This window comes from Heterodontus francisci, chromosome 16 (assembly GCF_036365525.1).
Source record: "Heterodontus francisci isolate sHetFra1 chromosome 16, sHetFra1.hap1, whole genome shotgun sequence".
Lineage (NCBI taxonomy): Eukaryota > Metazoa > Chordata > Chondrichthyes > Heterodontiformes > Heterodontidae > Heterodontus > Heterodontus francisci.
The window spans coordinates 66,672,272-66,695,765 of NC_090386.1; the positions used below are offsets into that span (position 1 = coordinate 66,672,272).

Here is a 23,494-nt window from a genome sequence, read left to right on the forward strand (position 1 = left end):
AAAAAGTTAATTTTACTTTCTCTAAACTTTTAAAGCTCAGTTTCAAATAAAGTGCCATAAATTCCACACAACCCTCAATTACGGTGAGTATATTATTCTTCACACTGGATGAAAGATATTTAATGAAAAAAATATTTAATGAAAGAGACCTGAGAGTGCATGTCCACAGGTCCCTGAAGGTGGCAGGACAGGTAGAGAGAGTGGTGAAGGCGGCATATGGAATGCTTTCCTTTATTGACCGAGGTATAGAATACAAAAGCAGGGATATAATGCTGGAACTGTATAAAACACCGGTTAGGCCACAGCTGGAGTATTGCTTACAGTTCTGGTCACCACATTACAGGAAGGACATAATTGCTCTGGGAAAAGTACAGAGGAGATTTACAAGAATGTTGCTAGGGCTTAAAAGTAGCAGCTATGAGGAAAGATTGGATCGGCATCGGGTTGTTTTCCTTGGAACAGAGGAGGCTGAGGGGTGACTTAATTGAGGTGTACAAAATTATGAGGGGCCTAGATAGAGTAGATAGGAAGGACCTGTTTCCCCTGGCGGAGAGGTCATTTACTAGGGGGCATAGATTTAAGGTTATTGGGTAGAAAGATTAGAGGTGACGGGAGGAAAAACTTTTTCCACCAAGGGTGGTGGGTGTCTGGAATTCACTACCAGCAACGGTGGAGGAGGCAGAAAACCTCAACTCATTTAAAAGGTACCTCGACATGCGCCTGAAGCGCTGTAACTTGCAAGGCTACGGACCAGCTGCTGGAAGGTGAGATTTGATTGGACGGCTAGATTTTTCAGCAGGCGCAGACATGACGGGCTGAATGGCCTCCTTCTGTGCCGTAACTTTTCTATGGTTCTGTGCATAAGTATGGGAAAGATCCCTAGAAACAGAACATGCGAATTTCCACATTCAAATAGCTGTTTTGAATGGAATGCCAACTACTCGGTTGAAACAATTAGCGCGATGCTTTGTACCTAGACATCAAAACAAGTTGGCAACGTATTTTTGATGACATTTTCTGACCCCCTCTCCAAAATCCAATATAGAAAAAAATTAAAAGGGGGCACGGGGAAACACGGTTAATTGTAGAATACCTAAAGTTTGAAACTGTATCTTTAAAAAGGTCAATCCAAATTTTCAGTTTCCCAGAACTGTCCATGGTATCTTAGCTATAATTACATTTCAATCTCATTTCAGTTACAATTCAGTATTCTTCTTCTGCAGCTGGCGTGATTGAATTGGCCAGTGAAATTTATGTCATAAAAATCTAAATTTTATAACAGTTTGATGTTAACCGGATGATAAACGTATGATTGATCTAATAGGACTTACCTTACGTACAACTTCCTCTTCTTCCTGACGCTTTTCGTAATGTGAAAAGTCATCAAAAATTGAGGTGGTATGCTTGTAAGTAGCAATAATTTTGAGCACTTGCTTGGCTTTCTCTAAAGGAACCTCCTGCGTGTCCCGAGAGTTAGTGACAGGTTTATTATCATTGTTTTCCAAACGGATATGCCTCAGCTGGTTATTAGGCACGTCCTTTACAAAGATCCACTTTACATCAAATTTGCCTTTCCACTTGTCCTGTGACCAAACCCCGGCACATGTACCATAGTCCACTGCCGATTTCATTTCCGCCACTCCACAAAAGTGTCCACTGCCATTCACACTGAATAGTAAGTAAACAGGAGCTTTTCCAGCCATTGAGCGATAAGCACTGTCCAAGCGTTTGTTGCCATGTTCAGTACTGCACCAAATGGAGTACTTGATAGAGCGATGGATATCATCCTCAGAGTAGCTCTTGATAATAAACACTCGGCCATTTTTAAGATTCCAGTCAAAGTCTTTTGGGTTGTAGCAGTAAGCAGCCTTCAATTTTTCAAGAACGGGATGAGTCTCATTGCTTGGTGGAGAGCTAACTGGTACATTACCCACAGAGTTGTTTTCATTACCAGTTCCACTATTTTGACCAAATGCTGCCCCTCTATTGCGAGGGGCTATCCAACGGTTCTGTGGGGGTTGCTGAGGATTCTGGTAAGGTTGCTGTGGAAGTTGTAACTGCTGAGTTGGAGGGGGCTGAGTCAACTGCTGCTGAGGAACTGCCTGAGTATTAGGGGCTTGATGGGGTAGAGCAGCTTTTGGTACAGGTCCTTTATTGTCCCATGTACCAATGTCCATATTGTGTTTTATGGGAGGGGGGGGCAATGTAGAACCTCCTACTGCTGCTCCAGTCTTTGGTTTTAGTTTTGGTTGAGGCTTGGCTGGTTTACTTGCAATGGCAGCCCATGATGTTGGCTTTGGAGCAGATACACCAGTTGTTGAGCCATTTCCAGGTGCTGTATTGGTCATACCCAGACTGCTTACCACAGACCCTACTGTCTTTACACCTGATGATGTCACAGCTCCAATCTTTAGTCCAACCATCCCCTGTTCAATGCTATTCATGCCTGGTGCCTTATTCAAGGTATCATTGGGAAACCCTGCCTGTCCATCTACTATTGTTCCTCCCAAAGAGCTAGGTGGGTAACTGTAGCTACTGCCATATGCTGAGCTCGGTGTTTGTTGTCCCTGAGATCCACCAGTTCCCCATGCAGAAAACCCTGGATTTTCAGGAAAAAAGTTGAATCTATGTTGGTTTAAATATGGGGTGCTCCCTAGTCCCCCAGGCTGGCCAAACACAGCATCATGCATGAAATGATGGTCTCCATTACTCAGCTGTCCATAGGTTGTTAAATATGGAATAGGAGGATCACCGCCAGTGGACCATGGTGCTGCTTCACTAAGAGAATAGGAAAATCCAATGGAAGGGGCATAATAGCTTGACAAATATGGATCAGTCATTGAAGGATAGCTGTTGCTCTGTTGATTGAAAAAGAAAGATAGATTACAGAGTCATCATAGTTATTCTCTCATTTATGTATTCTTTCCTTCCTTCCACCACAATGAGAAACTGCTTCAGAGGTTGATTAATTTTAAGACGATTGGTCTTGTCAAAATTGTTACTGGTTGCAGTATCACATTTCTATTAAACTTCACAAAGGATTTTTAAAAATTACAATTTAAAGTACATTTGATATGAAAGTCACACCCAAATCTCTATCAGACTCTCAATTTTTGATTTGGGGTAACAGACTGCACTTCGTATGGAAGGTGCACACGACCAGCTAATATAAGGCATGTTCAATTAGAAAAATCAATAATTGCATTTCAAACGTTTCCTCACAAACTATGGTAATAGAAATTTTGTATAAAAATACACAATATATCTTTAAATAATAATGAAGTATCTTTAAAATAATTTGATAAGTTTGGATGTAAAGAGGGAATTTCAGAAATATTAATATCTTTGCTCACCATATCCTAACTTCAAAATCTTTATATCTGAAAATCACTATATAAAATTAACACCAGTGTTGGAAGACAAACATTCAGATCTATTTAAGACAATCATTAGTATTAGTGATGGAGTATGAGAAGGCCATTCACCCACCATTTAAAATCTAGGTACATGAGGTATAGGGGACTACTGGGGCAACATTCCAAACAAACAGCTCATTTAAAAACAATGCCACTAACTTAAGCAAGCAGCTGGTCTGACATAGGACTGTCTGGGAATAATTCATAGTTTTTTCTACTAATCTTACCACAATGATTTCTGCAGAAAATTTAGGATGTCACCAAATGATTGCAGTCTTCCCTGCAGAGATGAATGTGGCAGCATAGCCAAACACAAGATAAGCAGACATAAAATTTAAGATTTGTAAATGTAAATTGCACAAACCTGTGAAATGGCAAAAGCAAAACTGCAGTCTTTACTTCCTATTCTGATGCTTTTAATATTAGTTCTAATTGTTCCTGTATTCAATCGCGGAGAAGCTTACATGATACAAAAATTGAGCAGTAGGAGAACTATTGTAACAGTACACACACACACTCTCTTCAGAAGAGTTTACTAGATAAAGGTAAGCGAGAAGCCTAGCTGTTTCTCTACCACTAAAGCAGGGGTGCTAAAATTGGCCCCCTGCTGAAAATCAGTAAGAGAAGGAAAGACTTGCATTTATACAATTATACATTTATAAATACAATTTATCACAACCACCAGACATGCCAAAGCACTTTACAGTCAATGAAGTACTACTGATGTGTAACCAGTGTTGTAACGTGGGAAATGCAACAGGTAATTTGTGCACAGTTGAGGTCCCACCAACAGCAATGTGACAATGACCAGATAATCTGCTTTTTTGAGATGTTGACTGAGAGATAAATATTGGTCAGGACACCAGGGATACCTCCCCAGCTCCTCTTTAAGAACAGTGCTATGGGACCCGAGAGGGCATACGGGACCTCTTTTTAACATCTCATTTGAAAGACAGCACTCCCTCAATACAGCCGAGATTTTTTGTGCTAAAGTCCGAGAATGGGACTTGAACGCACAAACATTGTGACTCAGAGGCAAGAGTGCTACCAACTGAGCCAGGGCTGAAACTGACAAGGTGTCAAATCTGGACCCTTTCTCATCAGGATGTCTTAGCATCATCTGCTAAAGCACTCAAAGTTAACTACCATTCATTTAGAACAATACCTCGAAATGCAGTTTTAAAAAAAATTTGTTTTATGAGGATGTAGGCGTCGTTGGCCAGGCCAGCATTTATTGCCCATCCCTAAATGCCCATGAGAAGGTGCTGGTGAGATGCCTTCTTGAACCACTGCAGTCTATGTGGGGTAAGTACACTAACAGTGCTGTTAGGAAGGGAGTTCCAGGATTTTAACCCAGCGGCAGTGAAGGAACAGCGAAATAGTTCCAATTCACGATGGTGTGTGACTTGGAGGGGAACTTGCAGCTGCTGCCCTTCTAGGTGGTAGAGGTCGTGGGTTTGGAAGGTGCTGTCTAAGGAGCCTTGGTGCACTGCTGCAGTGCATCTTGTAGATGGTACACACCGCTGCCTCTGTGCATTGGTGGTGGAGGGAGTGAATGTTTGTGGATGGGGTGCCAATCAAGCAGGCTGCTTTGTCCTGGATGGTGTCGAGCTTCTTGAGTGTTGTTGGAGCTGCACCATCCAGGCAAGTGGAGTATTCCATCACACTCCTGACTTGTGCCATGTAGATGCAGGACAGGCTTTGGGGAGTGTCATGCAGATCCCCCACCTGCCAGGAATGAGCCATATTAATCTAGTCATATGAAGCTTGATTTTAAACTGTTGCTGGAGTGGGGAAATGACTTGTTAAAACGGATCAGCCATGGCAGGAAAACACATTTGCATACTAACAGACAGTGCTTGGAGGGCCAAAGGGGCAATTCCCTCCTCCAATTTAACTCACAATGGACTTTGAGCACCAGGTATTGTGTGTAAGAGACATTCCAGTGTCGGCTGAGACAAGAGAATCCACAAACAGACGTAGTCAAAGCAGCTGGTCACACGACTAACCTGCTTGGCAACCTGGGTTTTTCTGAATTGTACAAAGAGTTTGAACTGAAAAAAGGCCATTTGCACCTGGAGTGAGAAGACTTCTCCTGTCTGCTCCCATCTCTTTCTCACAAGCTTCTGGACCCACTGAGGACATATGAACTTCAGAGAAAAGTCTCCTACATCGAACAAGATTTAAGAAGAATACTGGTCCCCAACGAAAAGCAAGATCTACCTATAATCCAGGACTTTACAGTGAGCTCGAAGAACAGTAACCAAAACCATCTTCAGATATTGTCTCACACTTTTCCACTTTATTTCTTCTGCTCTTTTGTCTCTATCTGCATGTGTGTATCATGTATGCATGCTAGCATGGGCGCGTCACGTATCCGTAGGCGTTAACCGAATTAGAATTTAAGTTTAATAAAGTTCTACTTTTCTTTAAACCTAAGAAAACCTGTTTGGCTGGTTTCTTTGCCTTATAATTGGAAGTTAGTTAACAAAGATTCACTAAGAGGGAGCTAAAAAAAAAAAACGGTGTGTTTAAAATTAAATCCTGTTATGGTAAGACCAGATGAAGGCTGAGAGGGAACCCTAGACCCCTTTCTCACTGTCGTAACAGGGAGTCAGGAGGTGAATTACTCGCTGCAGGATACCTATCCTCTGACCTGCTCTTGTAGCCACAGTATTTATATGGCTACGCCAGTTCAGTTTCTGGTCAATGGTAACCCCGGATGTTGATAGCGGGAGATTCAGCGATCGTAATGTCAATGGGAGATGGTTAGATTCTCTCTTGTTGGAGATGTCATTGCCTGGCACTTAAGTGGCAAGTAACATTCACGCCACACATCAGCCCAAGCCTGGATATCGTCCAGGTCTTGCTGCATTTCTACACGGACTGCTTCAGTATCCGAGTCGTCACGAATGGTGCTGAACACTGTACAATAATAATGAAGCAGCTGAAGATGGTTGGGCCCACTACCCTGAGGGACTCCTGCAGTGATGTCCTGGGACTGGGATGATTGACCTCCAACAACCACAACCATCTTCTTTTGCGCTCGGTGCAACTCCAACCAGCAGAGAGTTTTCTCCTGATTCCCATCAACTCCAATTTTGCTAGGGCTCCTTGAAGCCATACTCTGTCAAATGCTGTCTCAAACCTTAATTATCAATCTACAAATCTTAATTTTCTCTTATTAACAAAGTAAAATACTAACATAAAAGCAAAATACTGCAGATGCAAGAAATCCGAAATAAAAACAAGAAATTCTGAAAATACTCAGCAGGTCTGGCAGCATCTGTGGCGAGAGAAGCAGAGTTAAGGTTTCAGGTCAGTGACCCAATACTAACATATTGTTAATAAGAAAATTTTAAACACAAGCTGATTAGAATCCACGGAAAGGTTTTTCTGTGTGCAATACTAGCTGCCAGCTGCAACGAGTGAAATTATTTAAATTAAATACAGATTGTGCAGAGGGTAAAGCAACACTGTAATTTCATTTCTAACACTAAAGTAAAACTGAAATAATCAAAATCCTTAAATATATTAATTTACAGAATGAATGTTGAGGTGGATTTTTATATTTTTAACATCTAATGTTGAACTACTATGGTTTTAAGAGTTTGGATTCTGAACGCCATGATCAGTTTACAAACTGGGCAAAATATTAAGCTCTAAAACAATTATAATTTCACAAAAGATGGAAGAATATTATCTAAACTGTTCAAAAAGCATTGAATAGTTTTAATACCAAATGTGAAACTACAACTTCTCATTTAAAAAGGTATCTTAGGTCAATTGAAATATGTTACATGATAAGTTCAATACAATTCAAAGTCTTCAACTAAATGATTAACCAGAGTCAAATCGTGTCAAAACTTCCAATGGTCTCATTTCTGAGATCCAGTATTTGCAATGGCCCTATTGTACAGCTGGTGCTGTTCTGAAACCAGAATCTACTTTAGAGTGGTGTAAACAGAGAGCATAAAGTTATACTGTAATGTCCACTTACTCAAGAGCTCTGCTCACTGGCATCCAAATGTAGTTGTCTTGTTAATTCCAGAGAAGTGGCAACAAGTCAGTTGTTATTTTAAAAAGCTTAAAATTAAGTTAAGAAATTGGACTGCACGAGAACTTTTAAAGTTTCTTTTGTACAAGTTGCAGTTATACTGAAATTGGAGCAAGGCCATCTCCAAGATGGTTTCGTATCGCTGGCTAGTGGCCATCAGAATGTCAACTTCACTTCAGATACACTGCAGATTTTGCATTAACATGATGCAAAACCATGTTGTCGCAATGTAAAATCTGCAGCATAACATGTTGATTTGCCTTTTTTTTAAATTCATATATGGGATGCAGGTGTTGCTGGCAAAACCAGCTTTTATTACCCATGCCTAATTACCCTTGGGAAGATGTGGTAAGTTGCCTTCTTGAACAGCTACAATCCGTGCGATACATTTCCAAACCAGGATGGTGAGAGACTGGGAAGGGAACTTGGTGGTGGTGATCACATGCACCTGCTGCCCTTGTCCTTCTAAGTGGTAGAGGTCACAGGCTTGGGAGCTGCCGCTTGCATCGGCATGAAGTACTCTGTCTAGACTAACACCAATTAAATCGGTATTTCCACAGTGCGCGTTATGTTGATGGAATACTTGGTTTGGGCGGTCTGAGTTAATACTATTGAATTCATCAACATTTATTTTTAAACTAAATAAACAACCAGACAGAAACTAATTGCCAGATTATAGTTTAAATGTTGATTTCCAACAACAAAAATGGTTTCAGACATTATGGCATTTCATACCATTATAATTTTTGGACAGTCACACATTATTTGGAAAAACAAGCAACAGAATCATTTCTATTATAGAATCATAGAAATCACAGAACAGGAGGAAGCCCAATAAGTCTTTTCTAGGGCGAGCACTTAAATGAAGCTAACTATTCTATTCTCATTTCCCAGCCCTTCTCCGCATCCTTTTAAATTCATTTTTGAATAATTATCCTATTTCTACAACAATTTGCATTTATATAGTGCTTTTAACGTAGTAAAATGTCCCAAGGTGCTTCACTTCCCATGCTTCAAACAAAATTTGACACCAAGCCAACCAAGGAGATATTAGGGCAGATGACCAAAAGATTAGTCAAAGACAGGTTTTAAGGAGTGTTGTAAAGGAGCAAAGAGAGGCGGAGAGGTTCAGGGAGAGAATGCCAGAACTTGTGACCTTCCAGAACCAAAGGGACGGCCGAGGATGGCACAGCAATTAAAATCTGGGATGTTCAAGAAGGCAGAATTGGAGCAGCTTAGATATTGGAGGGTTGGAGGCCAGGGCAGATTACAGAGATAGGGAGGGGATGAAGCCATGGAGGGGTTTGAAAACAAAAATCAGAATTTTAAAATCAACGCTTTGCTTAACCAAGAGCCAAAGCAGTCAGCGAGCGCAGGGGTAACGGGTTGGACTTGGTGCACTGTCATGGGCTGGAGAGTTTAATTCCCCTTAAAACGAAGCTGCAGAGCTGATTGTGCTATGTTCTAATAATCCTGTGTGAATGCCAGTAAACCTTAATAAAAAGTTTGAGTTCAGTAAAAGTTTTGCAAGATTGTAATGCTAAGTAAAATGTTCTTCATTTCCAAATTAAATAAATAATGCTGTTTTAATCTCAATAAAAAAGCAACCAGTCAAGATTTTCCATCTATACATTTGTGCAATTGCAAGCTGTGACAAACCAAGCCAGCAAAGCATCACTCCTGATAGACAGGAATGCATCAGTAGTGATTCACCATAGACTGTTATGAGTACTTCTATCCCTGAAAATAACAACTGGAGTAGTGTGTCCAATTCTGGGCACCACACTTTAGGAAGGATGTGAACGATTTGAGAGAGGGTGCAGGAAAGGTTTACGAGAATGGTGCCAGGTTTGAGGGACTTCAGTTGAGTGGACAGACTGGAGAAGCTGAGGTTGTTGTCCTCAGAGAAGGTTGAGAGATTTCATAGAAGAGTTCAAAATCATGAGGGGTGTAGATAGAGTAGATAAGGAGAAATTGTTCCTGTTGGTGGAAGGGTCAAGACCTCGAGGACACCAATTTAAGGTGAATGGCAGAAGAACCAATCGCAACATGAAGAACATTTTTTTTAAATGCACTGAGTGATTAGGATCTGGAATGCACTGCCTGACAGTATGGTGGAGACAAATTCAATCCTAGCTTACAAAAGGGAATTGGATAAGCACCTGAAGAGGAAAGAATTGCTGTGCTACTAAGAAAGGGCCAGGGGAGTGGGACTAGCAGAGTTGCTCTTGCAGAGAGCCGGCACGGACAGAACAGGCCAAATGGTCTCCTGTGCTATACCCATTTCATGATTCTATTAAATACTTTTCTAAACCTCCTCAGACATGGGGAAGATACTAAGTACTCTTTTTTGTCAGTCTCAGAAGATTGTTTTCCTTTAATGTGCAATTCTTAAACAGTGCTTTACAATGCTACACTATAGTGACAGTCCTAATTTTAGCAACACGCTGTAAGCGAAATAATTCAGCGCCACTGCACTGAGGTGCCATGATTCACCTAAAAATGTAGTTTCCCCAAATCTTCAGGAGATAGCTGCAACAGGCACTACTTTTCTGGCCGAGCGCTCAGAACACCCTCCAGACCCACACATTTCCGAACACTGACCAGTACTGACCTTCTCCTGCCATCAAGGAATGTCCAAAAAACAAAAATGAAACTGTGAATAAATTATTTTCAAACATCTACACACATGCAGTTAATTTGTCAGCTATCAGCAATGCTGAATCTACCCCCCCGCCCCCAACCCCACCAAACAGTACAATAGGATGAATTTAATTGCCCAACCAGCTAAAGTACATTGCACAATAGCAGAAAAGCAACATTACTTTTGGGTTTAATTATCAGCTTCAGCACCCCACAAGAATATGGGTTTTGAAGTTTCAACATATCCATACGGGTTGAAATATAAACTACATTGGATAACTCTAAATAGATTCTTTGCCAGTGCCATACTCGGGAAGAATTTCAAACTGCAAAATTATTGGTGCTGTTTGCATTTTTCTTAATGGAAAAGAGAATGCACCAAAGTCTTTGTTCTTATCGACATAATTTCATGGCAAGCCATCTATAATGTCTATGGCATTGAGCCTGGCAACAAAATGCAATCGCAGCTATTAGTGAAAGGGAATTAACTTGTCCAGTTGGGCAAGCATCACTAATAAGCCACTCATCTAGTGCTCTGGGCAGGTGGGCAACTAGTTTTGCCTAGTTGTTTGTAACATCAGGATTCTGGAAGTGAACTAATATGACCAACAGGGTGTAAGATTTCTAAAGAAGAGCAACACCCCAAACTTTATCTTAGCTCTTTCAGATGCTAAAATACATGGTGTACTTCTTAGATTTCTATTTTTAATTCCAAATTACAGCCACATTAAGTTGTACACATACTACTTTCTTACTGGGACAGATAAAAAAAAGGAATGGGGTGGAGCAGAGGAGAAAAATAAATTCAATACATTCACAAGTTTTAACTGAACTAGCATACACCTATTCTAGGACCATACCTCAGTATTCTCAGGTTAAGCATTGATACCACAATGTTTTAAACTTCTATTTGAGCACTTTTACCGAGTCTCATAGAAGCTGTCATTAACAGCACAAGTGCCACTCAGTAAAACATACAAGAAAAATTACTGAGTAGCAATGCAATCAAGGCATTTAATAACTTTATTAATCTCAAGTTGGATTTGTGTTTCGTAAATATCAATATTGTGATATTCACTTTAAAAAAATTAATACATTGAGTTTATGAAAAATTTAATTCTAAGTAATGGTGACTGACAGACCTAATCCTTGTGCAGAAAATATGGTTGATAAAAACAGATTAAGATTACAATTAAGATTAAGATGCAGTGCAACTTTGTTAATCATGTGATTTTCATGACATATTACAATAGAATGCTGGGTCATACGCTAATTCATACATGCAATGAATTCTACTTCTCACCAATTCTGAAATGCCTCTATTTCCTTAAATCACAAATATAAATTCTGGCATTGGAATGTTTTACAACGTTAAAGGTCCTTTATAAATGCAAGTTCTTGTTTAAATTAAACCTGTTTCATAAACATGGAAGTGGAATTTTACACCAAGCAATTTATAAATCTACATTCTTCAGTAAGTTTTCAATTTTTAGTCATTATAAAACCATTGCCAGATACCATTATTTTTGTATTTCAGCCATTGCTCTGCTTACTAGCACTCAATACAAACTTACCAATGGGAAACATTTTCATTTTAATCAGGTTCCGTAGTGAGAAATTTAATGATTGATTAATGTAGTCACTCTATTCATAGCAAGCTATGAAGATAGGATAAAAAATACCTGGTAGAATGTTAAAAGGCTATACTACAACGATAGACTTTTAACAGTCATATATGATGCAAATGAAACTAGATCGGTTTAGTAAAAGCGATAAATACTTTTATAGTGTACTTTGAACTTAATAGATAACTAGTTTCTCAGGGAATCAAGGAATATGGCAAGCGGGCGGGTAAGTGGAATTGAAGCCTAGGATCAGCCTTGATAGTATTGAATGGTGGAGCAAGTTCAACGGGCCACATGGTCTACTACTGCTATTTCTTGTGTTCTAGTCCATTCCCTTACAAGTGGAACCCTGCATGGAGATCTGTAGATCATACATGAAAAATGCTATACAAATTCTCTAACTGTAGTCATCTGGTGTTACTATATCACAAGGCAAGAAAGAGCAGTCTCATCAGAATATTCAAACTATGCATCAACTAACCTGTAACTTTTCTTGCAAAATATGCCTTTCAACCTAGTGATTCAAAATCACAACCGATGTTCATGGAGGTTTCCTGCTGAAACACACTTGCTCATTTTCATACAGCACAGAACAGCAATACTAGTCTCAAACAGCATCCAGTTAAGAACACTTAAAATAAATCTTTTACAAGTCACCATATTTAGACTCTCTAAACCTCCACCCCAACTTAGTAATTTCTTCTTCTTCTTTGGCCTCCTTGTCGCGAGAGACAATGGGTAAGTGGTCAGTGGTTTGTGGAGCAGTGCCTGGATTGGCTATAAAGGCCAATTCTAGAGTGACAGACTCTTCCACAGATGCTGCAGATAAAATTGGTTGTCGAGGCTGTTACACAGTTGGCTCTCTCCTTGCACTTCTGTCTTTTTTCCTGCCAACTCTTCGACTCGCCATTCTTTAGCCCCACCTTTATGGCTGTCCGTCAGCTCTGGCAATCACTGGCAACTGACTCCCACGACTTGTGGTCAATGTCACAGGACTTCATGTCGCGTTTGCAGACGTCTTTAAATCGGAGACATGGACAGCCGGTGGGTCTGATACCAGTGACGAGCTCGCTGTACAACGCATCCTTGGGGATCCTGCCATCTTCCATGCAGCTCACATGACCAAGCCATCTCAAGCGCCGCTGGCTCAGTAGGGCGTATATGCTGGGCATGTGGGGATGTTGCATTTAATTTAAATGCATTAAATCAACCCTATCAGCTCTGTTTAAAACATACATACATACTAACAGCTACTTAGAACCCATACACCCAAAGACAATGGACTGAAATTTACTCAATACAATTTACGATGGTTTCTACACTTAGCTTGCCGACAGCAACCTGTACCAAAATTTCCTCAGAATCTCCTTAGCATACCAGAATGCAAAACCAGCAAAAAAACAATTAAGGCCTGAGGTAAGCACAGAACATAGATTATCTTTCTTCTTCAAGTCCCTCTTTATTGTATTATAATAATAAAATTTTAGAAAAACTTGTAAGTATAGTGTCATGCAGACCCCCACCTGCCAAAAATGAGGCACATATTATTTCGTCACATGAACATTAAAAATTAAAATTGCTGGTGGGAAGGGGGCCTATCACAAGGAATTGCCAGGCCCCTCACCAGAAAGATCTTTTTTTGCATACTAGCAGGCAGTGTTGGACCAAAGGACAAAGTCCCTGCTTCCCCAATACACAGAAGACCTAGTCAGACCAGTTTAGTCACATAACTAACTGGCAGTTAAGAGTTTTCTGAATTTAAACTTGCCACAGAGTTTTAAAACTCAGAAAGCTGTTTGCTCCTGGACTGGAAAAGACCTCTCTCCTGTCTGCTCCCACGGAACTGAAGATCCATTGAAGACACATGAACCCAAGAGAGAAAAGTCTCCTACAGTGAACAAGATTTAAGAATACTGAGGCCCAACGGAAAAGCAAGAACTACCTACAAAAGGACTATACAGTGAGCTCCAAGCACAGTAACAAGATATTGCCTCAAACTGTTCTACTGAAGGGTCATGGATCTGAAACGTTAATGCTACTTCTTTCTCCACAAATGCTGCCAGACCTGCTATTCCCAGCATTTCTTGTTTTTATTTCAGATTTCCAGCACCTGCAGTATTCTGCTTCTACTTTATCTTTTCTTCTGCTCTTTGCTGTCTCTATTTGCACGTGCATATCGTGTATGCATGCTAGCGTGCAGCACTGCATGCATCCATAGGCAAAAACCGAATTAGAGTTTTTAGTTTAAGTTTAATAAATTTCACTTTTCTTCTGCAAACCTAAGGAAGCCTGATTGCTCTTATTTCTTTGCCTTATAATTGGAAAGTGGTGAAAAAGGATTCACCAAAGGGGGAGCTCAAAACACTGTTTAAAAATTAAACCCTGTTACAATAAGACCAGGTGGAGACAGTAAAAGACCCCTAGATACCTTTCTCACCTGGTCGTAACAATAGTTTTAAAATAATTTATGCACATTAAGCACAATATATTTTAATAAAAAGGTAATCATGGAAGCTTGTCTCTTAATGTGACAGATTCTGATACCATTAAAGAAGCAAAGAGAGGAAACATATCGCGCAGGTTTTAGTATGGAGAGCACAAAAACAATACAAATCACAGAATCAAAGTTGTTCTAGTGCAGAAGGAGGCCATTCGGCCCATCATGTCCACACTGGCTCTCTGAAAGAGAAATTCCCTCAGTTCCATTTCCCTGCCTTCTCCCCATAACCCTGCACATTCTTCCTTTTCATATAACAGTCTAATCCCCTTTTGAATGCTTCAATTGAACCTGCCTCCACCACACTCTCAGGCAGCGCATTCCAGACCTTAACCACTCATTGCGTGAAAAAGCTTTTCCTCATGTCGCTTTTGTTTCTTTCACCAATTACTTCAAATCTGTGCCCTCTCGTTCGCAATCCTTTCATGAGTGGGAACAGTTTCTCTCTATCTACTCTGTCCCGACCACTCATGATTTTGAATACCTCTATCAAATCACCTCTCAGCCTTCTCTTCTCCAAGGAAAACAGTCCTAACTTCTCCAATCTATCTTCATAACTGAAGTTCCTCATCCCTGCTCCATTCTCGTGAATCTTTTCCATACTCTCGCCAATGCCCTCACATCTTTCCTGAAGTGTGGAGCCTGGAACTGGATGCAATTCTCAAGCTGAGGCTAAACTAGTGTCTTATACAATAAAAATTATAAAACACCAGGTCATTTTGGATCCTCCTGCACCTAAGATTTATGGTGTAAATTCATGACTGTTCAGAATGTGTTAAAGATAGGGAACTTATCGGGTCTTTTGCATGGCAGCAGGGCCATATTAATAAACCATGTTGAGTTTTTGCTGACTTAACTTGGGAGCAGTGCAAATGATCAAAGAATTTTGTACAGTAAGATTTTACTGTAAAACCAGCATATATCAGTTACACATAAATTTCCTTTGAAAAACCCAGCACTGCACAGCTGTTACACTATTGCTGTGCCAAAAATTACAGAGAAATTCCTGGTCAATGTTTGTGGGCTGCTAAGAAAAACAACATCCTGACATTGATCCTATTATGTCTTTCCACTTGGGTTAGGGACTTAGTGATTTCAGATCTATAATCACATACCTGAAAATTTCAGTAGTTTAATCAGTGTCCCAACTCCTTACCTCACATAATGTAATTAGTAAAATGGAAAATCACACACACAAGCACAAAGAAAATACCAGGCCAGCAAATTTAATTTTTTGGCAAAAATAAATGGAAGCTTAGGTAGAATGAGCAGATATCAATACATCATTCCTGGCTATGTCTCATGGTTTAAGAAAGCAATCTACCTATACCCCTAGATGTATTTCAAACTTATAATGTACTCTGTGCCATGCAGTAAGTCTGTATGTTATAAACCATTAATCTAGTTTGCAGTAACAATTTTAGTTCCGTTCTTCCCCTGTTCCAGGTAAAATGAAAATAACCATTAATTCTTAAAAAAGACCTAAAATCTACAGTAATTAGTAAATTGACAATAAGAATGCACAAAGAATTCAGTGGGAGGTTTGACTGAGCAACACCATTATTTATCATATTTTACAAGTTTTGCTTTCACATATCAGGTCAAACACCATGAGGACTACATCATGCAGCTATGGTTTCACACTGTGGGCACAGCTACAAAATGCAAACTGCTTGCGTTAGCCACAGATATTTTAAGTTACATCAATGGTGCTATGACCAATTTCAGTGGTACACTTTCTTAAATTATCATGGCATCTGACATAGATACCAATTGAATGCTACTTTCATACCACTCCCATGTGGGGAAAATGCATGGCATGCTCATTAGAAATCCCAGATACAAATATTGCAGATGACCAGGCCACTGTAGTGTTACTGAGACTTCTCAAACCAGCGAAAAGTCACTTGATCTGAGCAAAAGATTGTATTGAAATTTTTTTTTTTAAAGTTTAGTTTAAAAGATTGACAGGGAAGGAGAAAGGAAGGAAACAAGGAAAGCCATTCTTGGCTGTGGGTATCTCTGGCAAGACTGGCATTTATTGCCCATCCTTTGTTTGAGAAGCTGGTGGTGGGTCTTCTTTTTGAACTACTGCCACCACATAACTATGGTGCTCACACAAGACAGCTTGTTCCAGGATTTTGTCCCACATTAATGAAGGGCCAGCAACATAGATCTAACTCATAATGCAAAAGAGGGAAACTTGGAGCTAATAGCTAATGGTGTTGCCATGCACCTGCTTTCCGATTCCTCTAGGTGGCGGAGGTTGCAGGTTTTCGAAGTGCTGCTGAATAAGCCTCGGCCAGTTGCTGCAATGCAACCGGTACATCGTATACACTGCAGCCATAGTACGCTAGTGGTGGAGTAGGTGGCTATTTAGACTAGCGGATGAAACACTGATTAAGTGGATGAAATGCTGATTAAGTGGCCTACTTTGTCCTGGATGGCACTGAGCATCTCAAGTGTGATTGCAGCTGCACCTATCAAGGTAAGTGGATTGCACTCGATCCCAATCATGACTTGTGCCTTGCAGATGACATAAAGGCTTTGGGGAGTTAGGTGAATACCCACCTATTGATCTGCTTTAATAGCCATGGCATTTCTGATTAATGTTGACCCCCAAAATGTTGATGATGCTGCACTCGATGTTAGTAATGATATTGAGGTAGTTAGGCCCTTTCTTGTTGGAGATAGCCACTGCCTGTCACTTGTGGGGTACAAATCCTACTTGCCAACTATCAGCCCAAACCTGAAAGTAGCCCGGGTCTTGCATGCAGTGATGAACTGTGTTTCATTATCTGAGGAATTGCAAATGGAACTGAACACTGCAATCATCAAACAGCACCACTTTTGCCTTTATGGTGGAAGGAACAGGTGATTGATAAAGCAGTTGTGAAGATAGTTGGGCTCAACAGGGCCTACAGCACTTACAAACATACAACATCAGTTTTGTTTTTTGATCACAGTTCTTTTACAAATGTGCAACTATTTTTAAATATTTAAATTACTTCAAACAAAACGTCAGAGTTGCACATATACTGGACACAAGATGATTTTCAGATTTAATACATCAGTCCTCTCAACAAGCAACAATGGTTGAGCACTATTCCAATGCTACTGCCACATTTTACAGTATAATTTCTCCAAAGGCTACAACTCAATTATTCAAACTAATAAAAGGTGTTAACTTACCCAACATTTTAGGAAGATGTTCTAAAAATAGTTTATTCTGCAAAGTTTCTTTTTCTACTATTGTGGCCTGAATTTTGGTAATTTAACGTGATTCATGCCCCACAACAAACAGGAAACAAGCACTCAAACACCATAATCAAAATGTAATGGCAGTCTGTTCACTGTTCTATTAACAGGATTAGAATACTGGGCTGAAAAAGGCAATTCAGACAGAGAATATAAGATGCAATTCTGATTTTAAAAAAATAAAACATTTCTATTAAAATGTGAATGCTACAATAACCTATTTTAATTATTGTGACTAATTCGAACACCTTTTCAACAAAAAGTATGATGAATGAACACAACCATTTTGCTTCACATTATTCTCATGTTGCTGACACTGCTGATCAGATTACTACAATGAAAGAGAAAATAACACCACTCGTGTGAAAGATTAAGTGAAGCAAGCGAAAGGAAGTACAATTTTAGGTGCCTCAACTTAGATTCACATTCATTGTGAAGGTTCTATATATGTGTTGAGAGCTGTAAACTACTGAACTAGCTTTAAATAATTACCACTTGTTTTCAAGTTTGACCTAATTTTTGGCTGCACTTTGCTTCATGCAAGATAATAGGATTTTCATTGGTGTTATACCCCTTTTTGTTTAAATGGGAGTGTGACTGGATGTGTTTTGTTTCAAAACATGAGAAATGGTACTGGACAGTCCTAATGATGCACAGTGGAAATGGTAATAACTAGGTATAATATACCTCTATTTATAAATCTAAGATGACTTCTAGTTACCTAGAAGAAAACAGGAATTAATGTCACTTAATTCAAGTAGTTTTCAGCAGCATTGAAGCAAAGAAGGAAAATAGAATGACACAGAAACAGGCAATTCAGCCCAACTCATCCGTGCTCCTCACGAGCTTTTGCCCACCTTTCTTCATCTAACCTCAGAAGCATAACCTTCTATTCCTCTCTCCCTCATGTGTTTATCTAGCTTCCCCTTAAATACATGTCTGCTATTCGCCTCAACTACTACTTGTTCTACATTCTAACCACACTGTGGGTAACGAAGTTTCTCCTGAATTCTCTCGGGTTTATTAGTGACTATCTTATATTTAAAGGCTCCTAGTTTTTGTCTCCCCCATAAGTAGAAACATTTCTATATCGTCCCATTTAAACACTTTCATAATCTTAAAGAATAATAATCAGATCACCCCTCAGGCTTCTCTTTCCTGCTAGGTATAACCTCTCAGTTCTGGTGTCATCCTTTTGGCACCATCTCCAGTGCCTCTAAATCCTTGTTATAATATGGAGACCAGAGCTGTGCACAGTATTCCAAGTGTAGGCCAACTAATGTTCTCTACTATTTAACACAACTTCCTTGCTTTTTAATTATATCCCTCCTGAAATTAATTCCAGTAGTTTTTTTTTTTAATGGGCTTATTAACCTGTATCGATACTTTTACTGATTTGTGTATCTATGCCGTTAAATCCTCTACCTCATTTAGAGTTTTATTTACCAGTATGTGGCCTTTTTATTCTTCCAACCAAAATACACTCTCATAGACATGAGGATTTTTTTTATCGTTTGAGGGTTGCATTGAACAGTAACATTTTCATTCAGAATTAATGAACTGTTCTAGAACAGTAAGTTTATTTTGCCCTAATATTCAGCAGTTGAATGTTTTAAAATTATTTAGGTAAGTATATGCAAAACTAAAAAATTCTTTATTTTGCATATTAAAGAAATCCAATGTTTGGTTAACTGTCGGACAACTTTCAGTCAACACTGGCAAAAGTTGGAATAAGTTAACATGAAAAACTTTTGAACACATTAAAAAGAATTTAAACCATGTATTGTATCTAATGAGTAACTTGAGCTAAGCAACAATAAATACTTAGATATCAACTCAACTGGAAAATTTATTAAATTCCTCCGAGTAGACAGAATTTAATTGCAACCTACTTCTTAAAACACTTTGTGATAATTAAATACGAATGTGAACAATCTAATCCAAACACACTCATCAAATTAAAAATAGTACTGCAGATAGCAGCTTCCCCAATAGTGCAGAAAATTATCCAGTAGGCGAGTCATATTAACCAGGAAGGTCCCTGTTTGATAATTTATGCTGACTTAGCTGATCATAGCCAATGTGGTGACAAGGGTGGTATAATTGACCTCAGTGCCCCTGCGATAGGGAGGGGAAAATCAGACGAAGTTCCCAATTTTGATCACGATCAAATAACACCTGCTGGAAATGCACTCATGAGGACGTTGGATGAGGAAAGGATTGAGGCAGACTGTGATCCCTATGGGCCAAGCAGCCTGCCAAAAACTTAGTCAAGGCTCAAACATAAATTCTGGCTCCTTGAATGAAGAGTTTGCAGAACTGTACCTTAGCGAAAGCAGGAAAGGTGAGAACAGAACAGAAGAGAGTGAACTCAAAGCCTTTTTGTTGACAGGATAGGTGATTACCTAATTCAATGATCACCTAATTCAATTAAAGGATGCAACTTATTGGTGAGACAGAAACGGGGTGGTTATTACCGAGATTTCTGATTAGGTGACCTCCAAACAGTAACAGAAATTTCATAGTGGGTGAACTGAAAGGGCATTTGCAGATTGTTAATAGTGCATATATCCAGTGATTGATGCTACCCATAGGTAGAACCAGCATATTCTTACACATTAAGTCACTTCCACAAGCTTCTATTGCAAGTACAGCCAACACACAGATCAGCAACATTCAGTCAGTCACAAGCAAAATAAAACAGTCTCAAACCTTTCATGCTTATGTTCTTACATATTAAGATTAGTAATAGCACAAATGCAAATGACTGCATGTTGTAATAAAGGGAAACCAGATTTATGTAATACATTCATAAGATTAAAAAATGTATTCTTCAACCAAACATGATACACTATTTCATCCATTAGTGATTCCCCCTTTCAGACATTAAATCTGCATTAAAAAAAATTCTTTACAGAAAATGCCACATGAAAATGTTCCCATGGAATCCAAGGAATTGATCCCACAAGTTTGATTACCTTGCCCCAGAAACACACAGCTGATCAGGTGAGTAGCTTTAAAAATGAGTGAGATTGTATGGCGGCATGAAGACGCGACAATATGCAGCTCTTGCCCATATGTAATTCGATCTGTGGCATCAATATTAATGAATAGTATCCCTTTCTAATAAGAAGAAAAATTAAAGGACACAGTTCCTCAAAGATCTTTTTGACTGGGAGATTGTTTTGTTTAAAAAAGGCTCAACTGTATACCTAATAATTTATCTGGTTTCAAGTAACATTTGTATGATTGACTGGTTAGAAATAGGAAATGCAAACAATGAATTTAAAGCTTTTTTCTGTTCTACTGAAATATTTGGCCAAATTTGTGTAACAAATAAATGTAAAAAAAATTTACATAACATTTAACATATCACTGTTGATCTACTTATTACATGTAGCCAAATATAAGCTTTTAAAAAGGTCTACCCTACTAAAGTCACTACTTTAAACATTCCTCTAGATCTGCTGTAACCAAAGCCACAAAACAACACAAGTAACAGCAACATTTTGTTTCTTAGGATGAATCTGTAGTGAACCTGCAGCTTTACAAAGTACAATGTGTATAGATTATATAATTTGGCAAGCTTACCTGCCAAAGAAAAAAAATAAATTTATGGCCTTCTCACTTATAGTTGTGTTTGCAGATTACGCTGCGTAGAGATCTAAAGATAAAATAGGTATTTAACTCACCTGATTAGACTGGCTACTTAGGTATGGCTCAAAATCATTGTCGTGTACAGTATCCTTTTGATGCAGTGAACCATTTTGCACTACAAAATAAAACACCCTCGTAAATATCGATACAATCCCCACAAATTTTCAAAAATTTCAATTAAAAATCTACAAATGCTGGAAATCTAAAGCAAAAACGGAAAATTCTACAGAGTAGTCGACAACCGCAAAGAGAAAAATACGTTAACGTATCGGGTTACCAGCGTATTTCCAGCATTTTCTGTTTTCAAAGGTTGCATCCTGTTAAATTTCAACACTCCGGAGATGACTCTCTTTATTGTTAAATAGGGCAAAAGAACTCGCGTTTACACAAACGGGTGAAAATAAACTCGCCTCACAATTACTCTTCTGGACAAAAGGAAGCAACTGCAAAGCAGAAACATATGACGTCTCCTTAGTACAAATCATCCTAAACCGGGAGGAGGCCGATCCCACAATCCGAGGAGAAACTTGGCCTTAACTCCCAACTTTACCGAGCATTTCCGCCACATTTACTACCAACATTGCCGCCGACCCAGGATCGTGAAGAGAAGGCCCGGACGTGGGAAAGGAAAAGAGAGGCGGATCTCCCCTAACTGGCACCCAGCACGTAAAATAAAAGCCACTTATGGCAACTTTACACGTTATTTGAACCATCTGCAGCAGCCCAGGCCTGCAGGCCAGCACCTTACCTTTATTCTCTTGTCCTTTCGCTCTCTGTTTAACGGCCACCACCAGACGGACACACAGCAGCAAATGGAAAGCAAAAACAAGAGAGAGAGAAAAGTGTTAATGCAGATTTGCAAGAATGAACCACGGCCTCGGTAAAGAGATCAGACCCCGCGGTTCTCCCCCAGTGAAGGGGGGGGGGGGGGGTGGGTGAAGGAAGACAACAAAGACTCGGCCGCATCCCGGCCCTGCCTACCTGAGGGTCAACGCTTGTCGCAGACATACTTCATTAATCGCCACTTGCACCCGAACTCGGCTGCAGACACGGAAGGGATGTTGGGGTGCTGGTCTCGGGACGGGTAAGTAGCTGAGAGGCCGCGGTTTCCCCTCCCTTCAACTTGGCTCCTCGTACGGATGTCTCAGGCGTTTAACCCAATGGCGACCATACTCAGGATCCGATGACGTTGTACGCATTCCGCGCAGTGACGCTAAGGGGAGGGGGGAATCCGCCACAACTGATGACGTAATGCACAGACCCAGCGAGGCAGCGAAATGGCGGTGAGCATAGCTGGGTTTCTCCCGCCTCTAGTTAGCGCTGCCCAACACTTTTTCGGAGATTGTAGCACTGAGAATGGTCGCAAACGTATTTAATCACACGGAGATCCATTTCTTTTTTAATTGTGAGTTATGTTTAAAATTAACGTTAAGGTTTTAAGCAGGAATAAAGGAGGGGAAGGAGACTGCTGTGATAGAACTTGCAGGACACGCTGTTTTCTTCGGACAGTAGCGTTTTCTTGATTAATGCGTATATCTTCGATCATAGCTGTGTGAAACCTGGTCTGAGCCTCTCTGGCTGCAAGTTCGAAATGCTGTAAATAGGTACGTTTTGATGCTAACTGGAGTTTTATTAATAGGGCAGAATTTGTGGGATGGCCCTGCCCGCAATACATTTCTTTCCTCTCCACCACCCACTGTACTCGGCCTCTTCATCTTCCTGGATTACCTGTTCCTCCCCATCCTCCTGCTCAGTATCTGCCTCAGTGCCCGCTCTGGATAATGTGTACGTGTGGGAAGGAGGTATAAAAGGTTAGTTACAATGATGCAACATGTCTATTCCTCAGGTTACATAGTTACCTTTACATTCAATCTGAAATATCAAAAAGAGGTAGGAAGAACATGGAGAGACATTACAAAATAAAGGATACAATTCTAAAGGGGATGCAGGAGTAGAGGGACCTAGGTGTATATGTGCATAAGATATTGCAGGTGGTATGACAGGTTGAGAGAGTGGTTAATAAAGCGTATAGTATCCTGGGCTTTATTAATAGGGGCGTAGAGTGCAAGAGCAAGGAAGTTATGTTGAACTTGTATAAGACACTAGTTCGGCCTCAGCTGGAGTATTGCGTCCAGTTCTGGATGCCACACTTTAGGAAAGACCTGAGGACGTTGGAGAGAGTACAGAAACGATTCATGAGAATGGTTCCGGGGTGAGGAACTTCAGTTATGAAGATAGATTGGAGAAGTTAGGACTGTTTTTCTTGGAGAAGAGAAGGCTGAGAGGTGATTTGATAGAGGTATTCAAAATCATGGGTCTGGACAGAGTAGATAGGGAGAAA

The 23,494-nt window shown here is 39.9% G+C and overlaps 1 protein-coding gene across 6 annotated transcripts in view; it reads right to left on the minus strand.

The window, feature by feature from the left end:
* Positions 1–22,336, minus strand: part of LOC137378164 (YTH domain-containing family protein 1-like) — a 35,034-nt gene extending 12,698 nt beyond the window's left edge. For all 6 annotated transcript variants that reach the window (XR_010976573.1, XR_010976571.1, XR_010976572.1 and 3 more), the window contains exons 1-4: positions 22,135–22,336; positions 21,902–21,926; positions 21,189–21,268; positions 1,332–2,858 (exon numbers count right to left, since the gene is read on the minus strand). Coding sequence is in view for 3 of the 6 variants with exons in the window: in XM_068048305.1 (XP_067904406.1) it covers positions 1,332–2,858; positions 21,189–21,268; positions 21,902–21,926; positions 22,135–22,161 (1,659 nt within the window). In the remaining 3 variants the exon portion in view is untranslated. The remainder of the gene's footprint in view (positions 1–1,331; positions 2,859–21,188; positions 21,269–21,901; positions 21,927–22,134) is intronic.
* Positions 22,337–23,494: the final 1,158 nt, after the last annotated feature.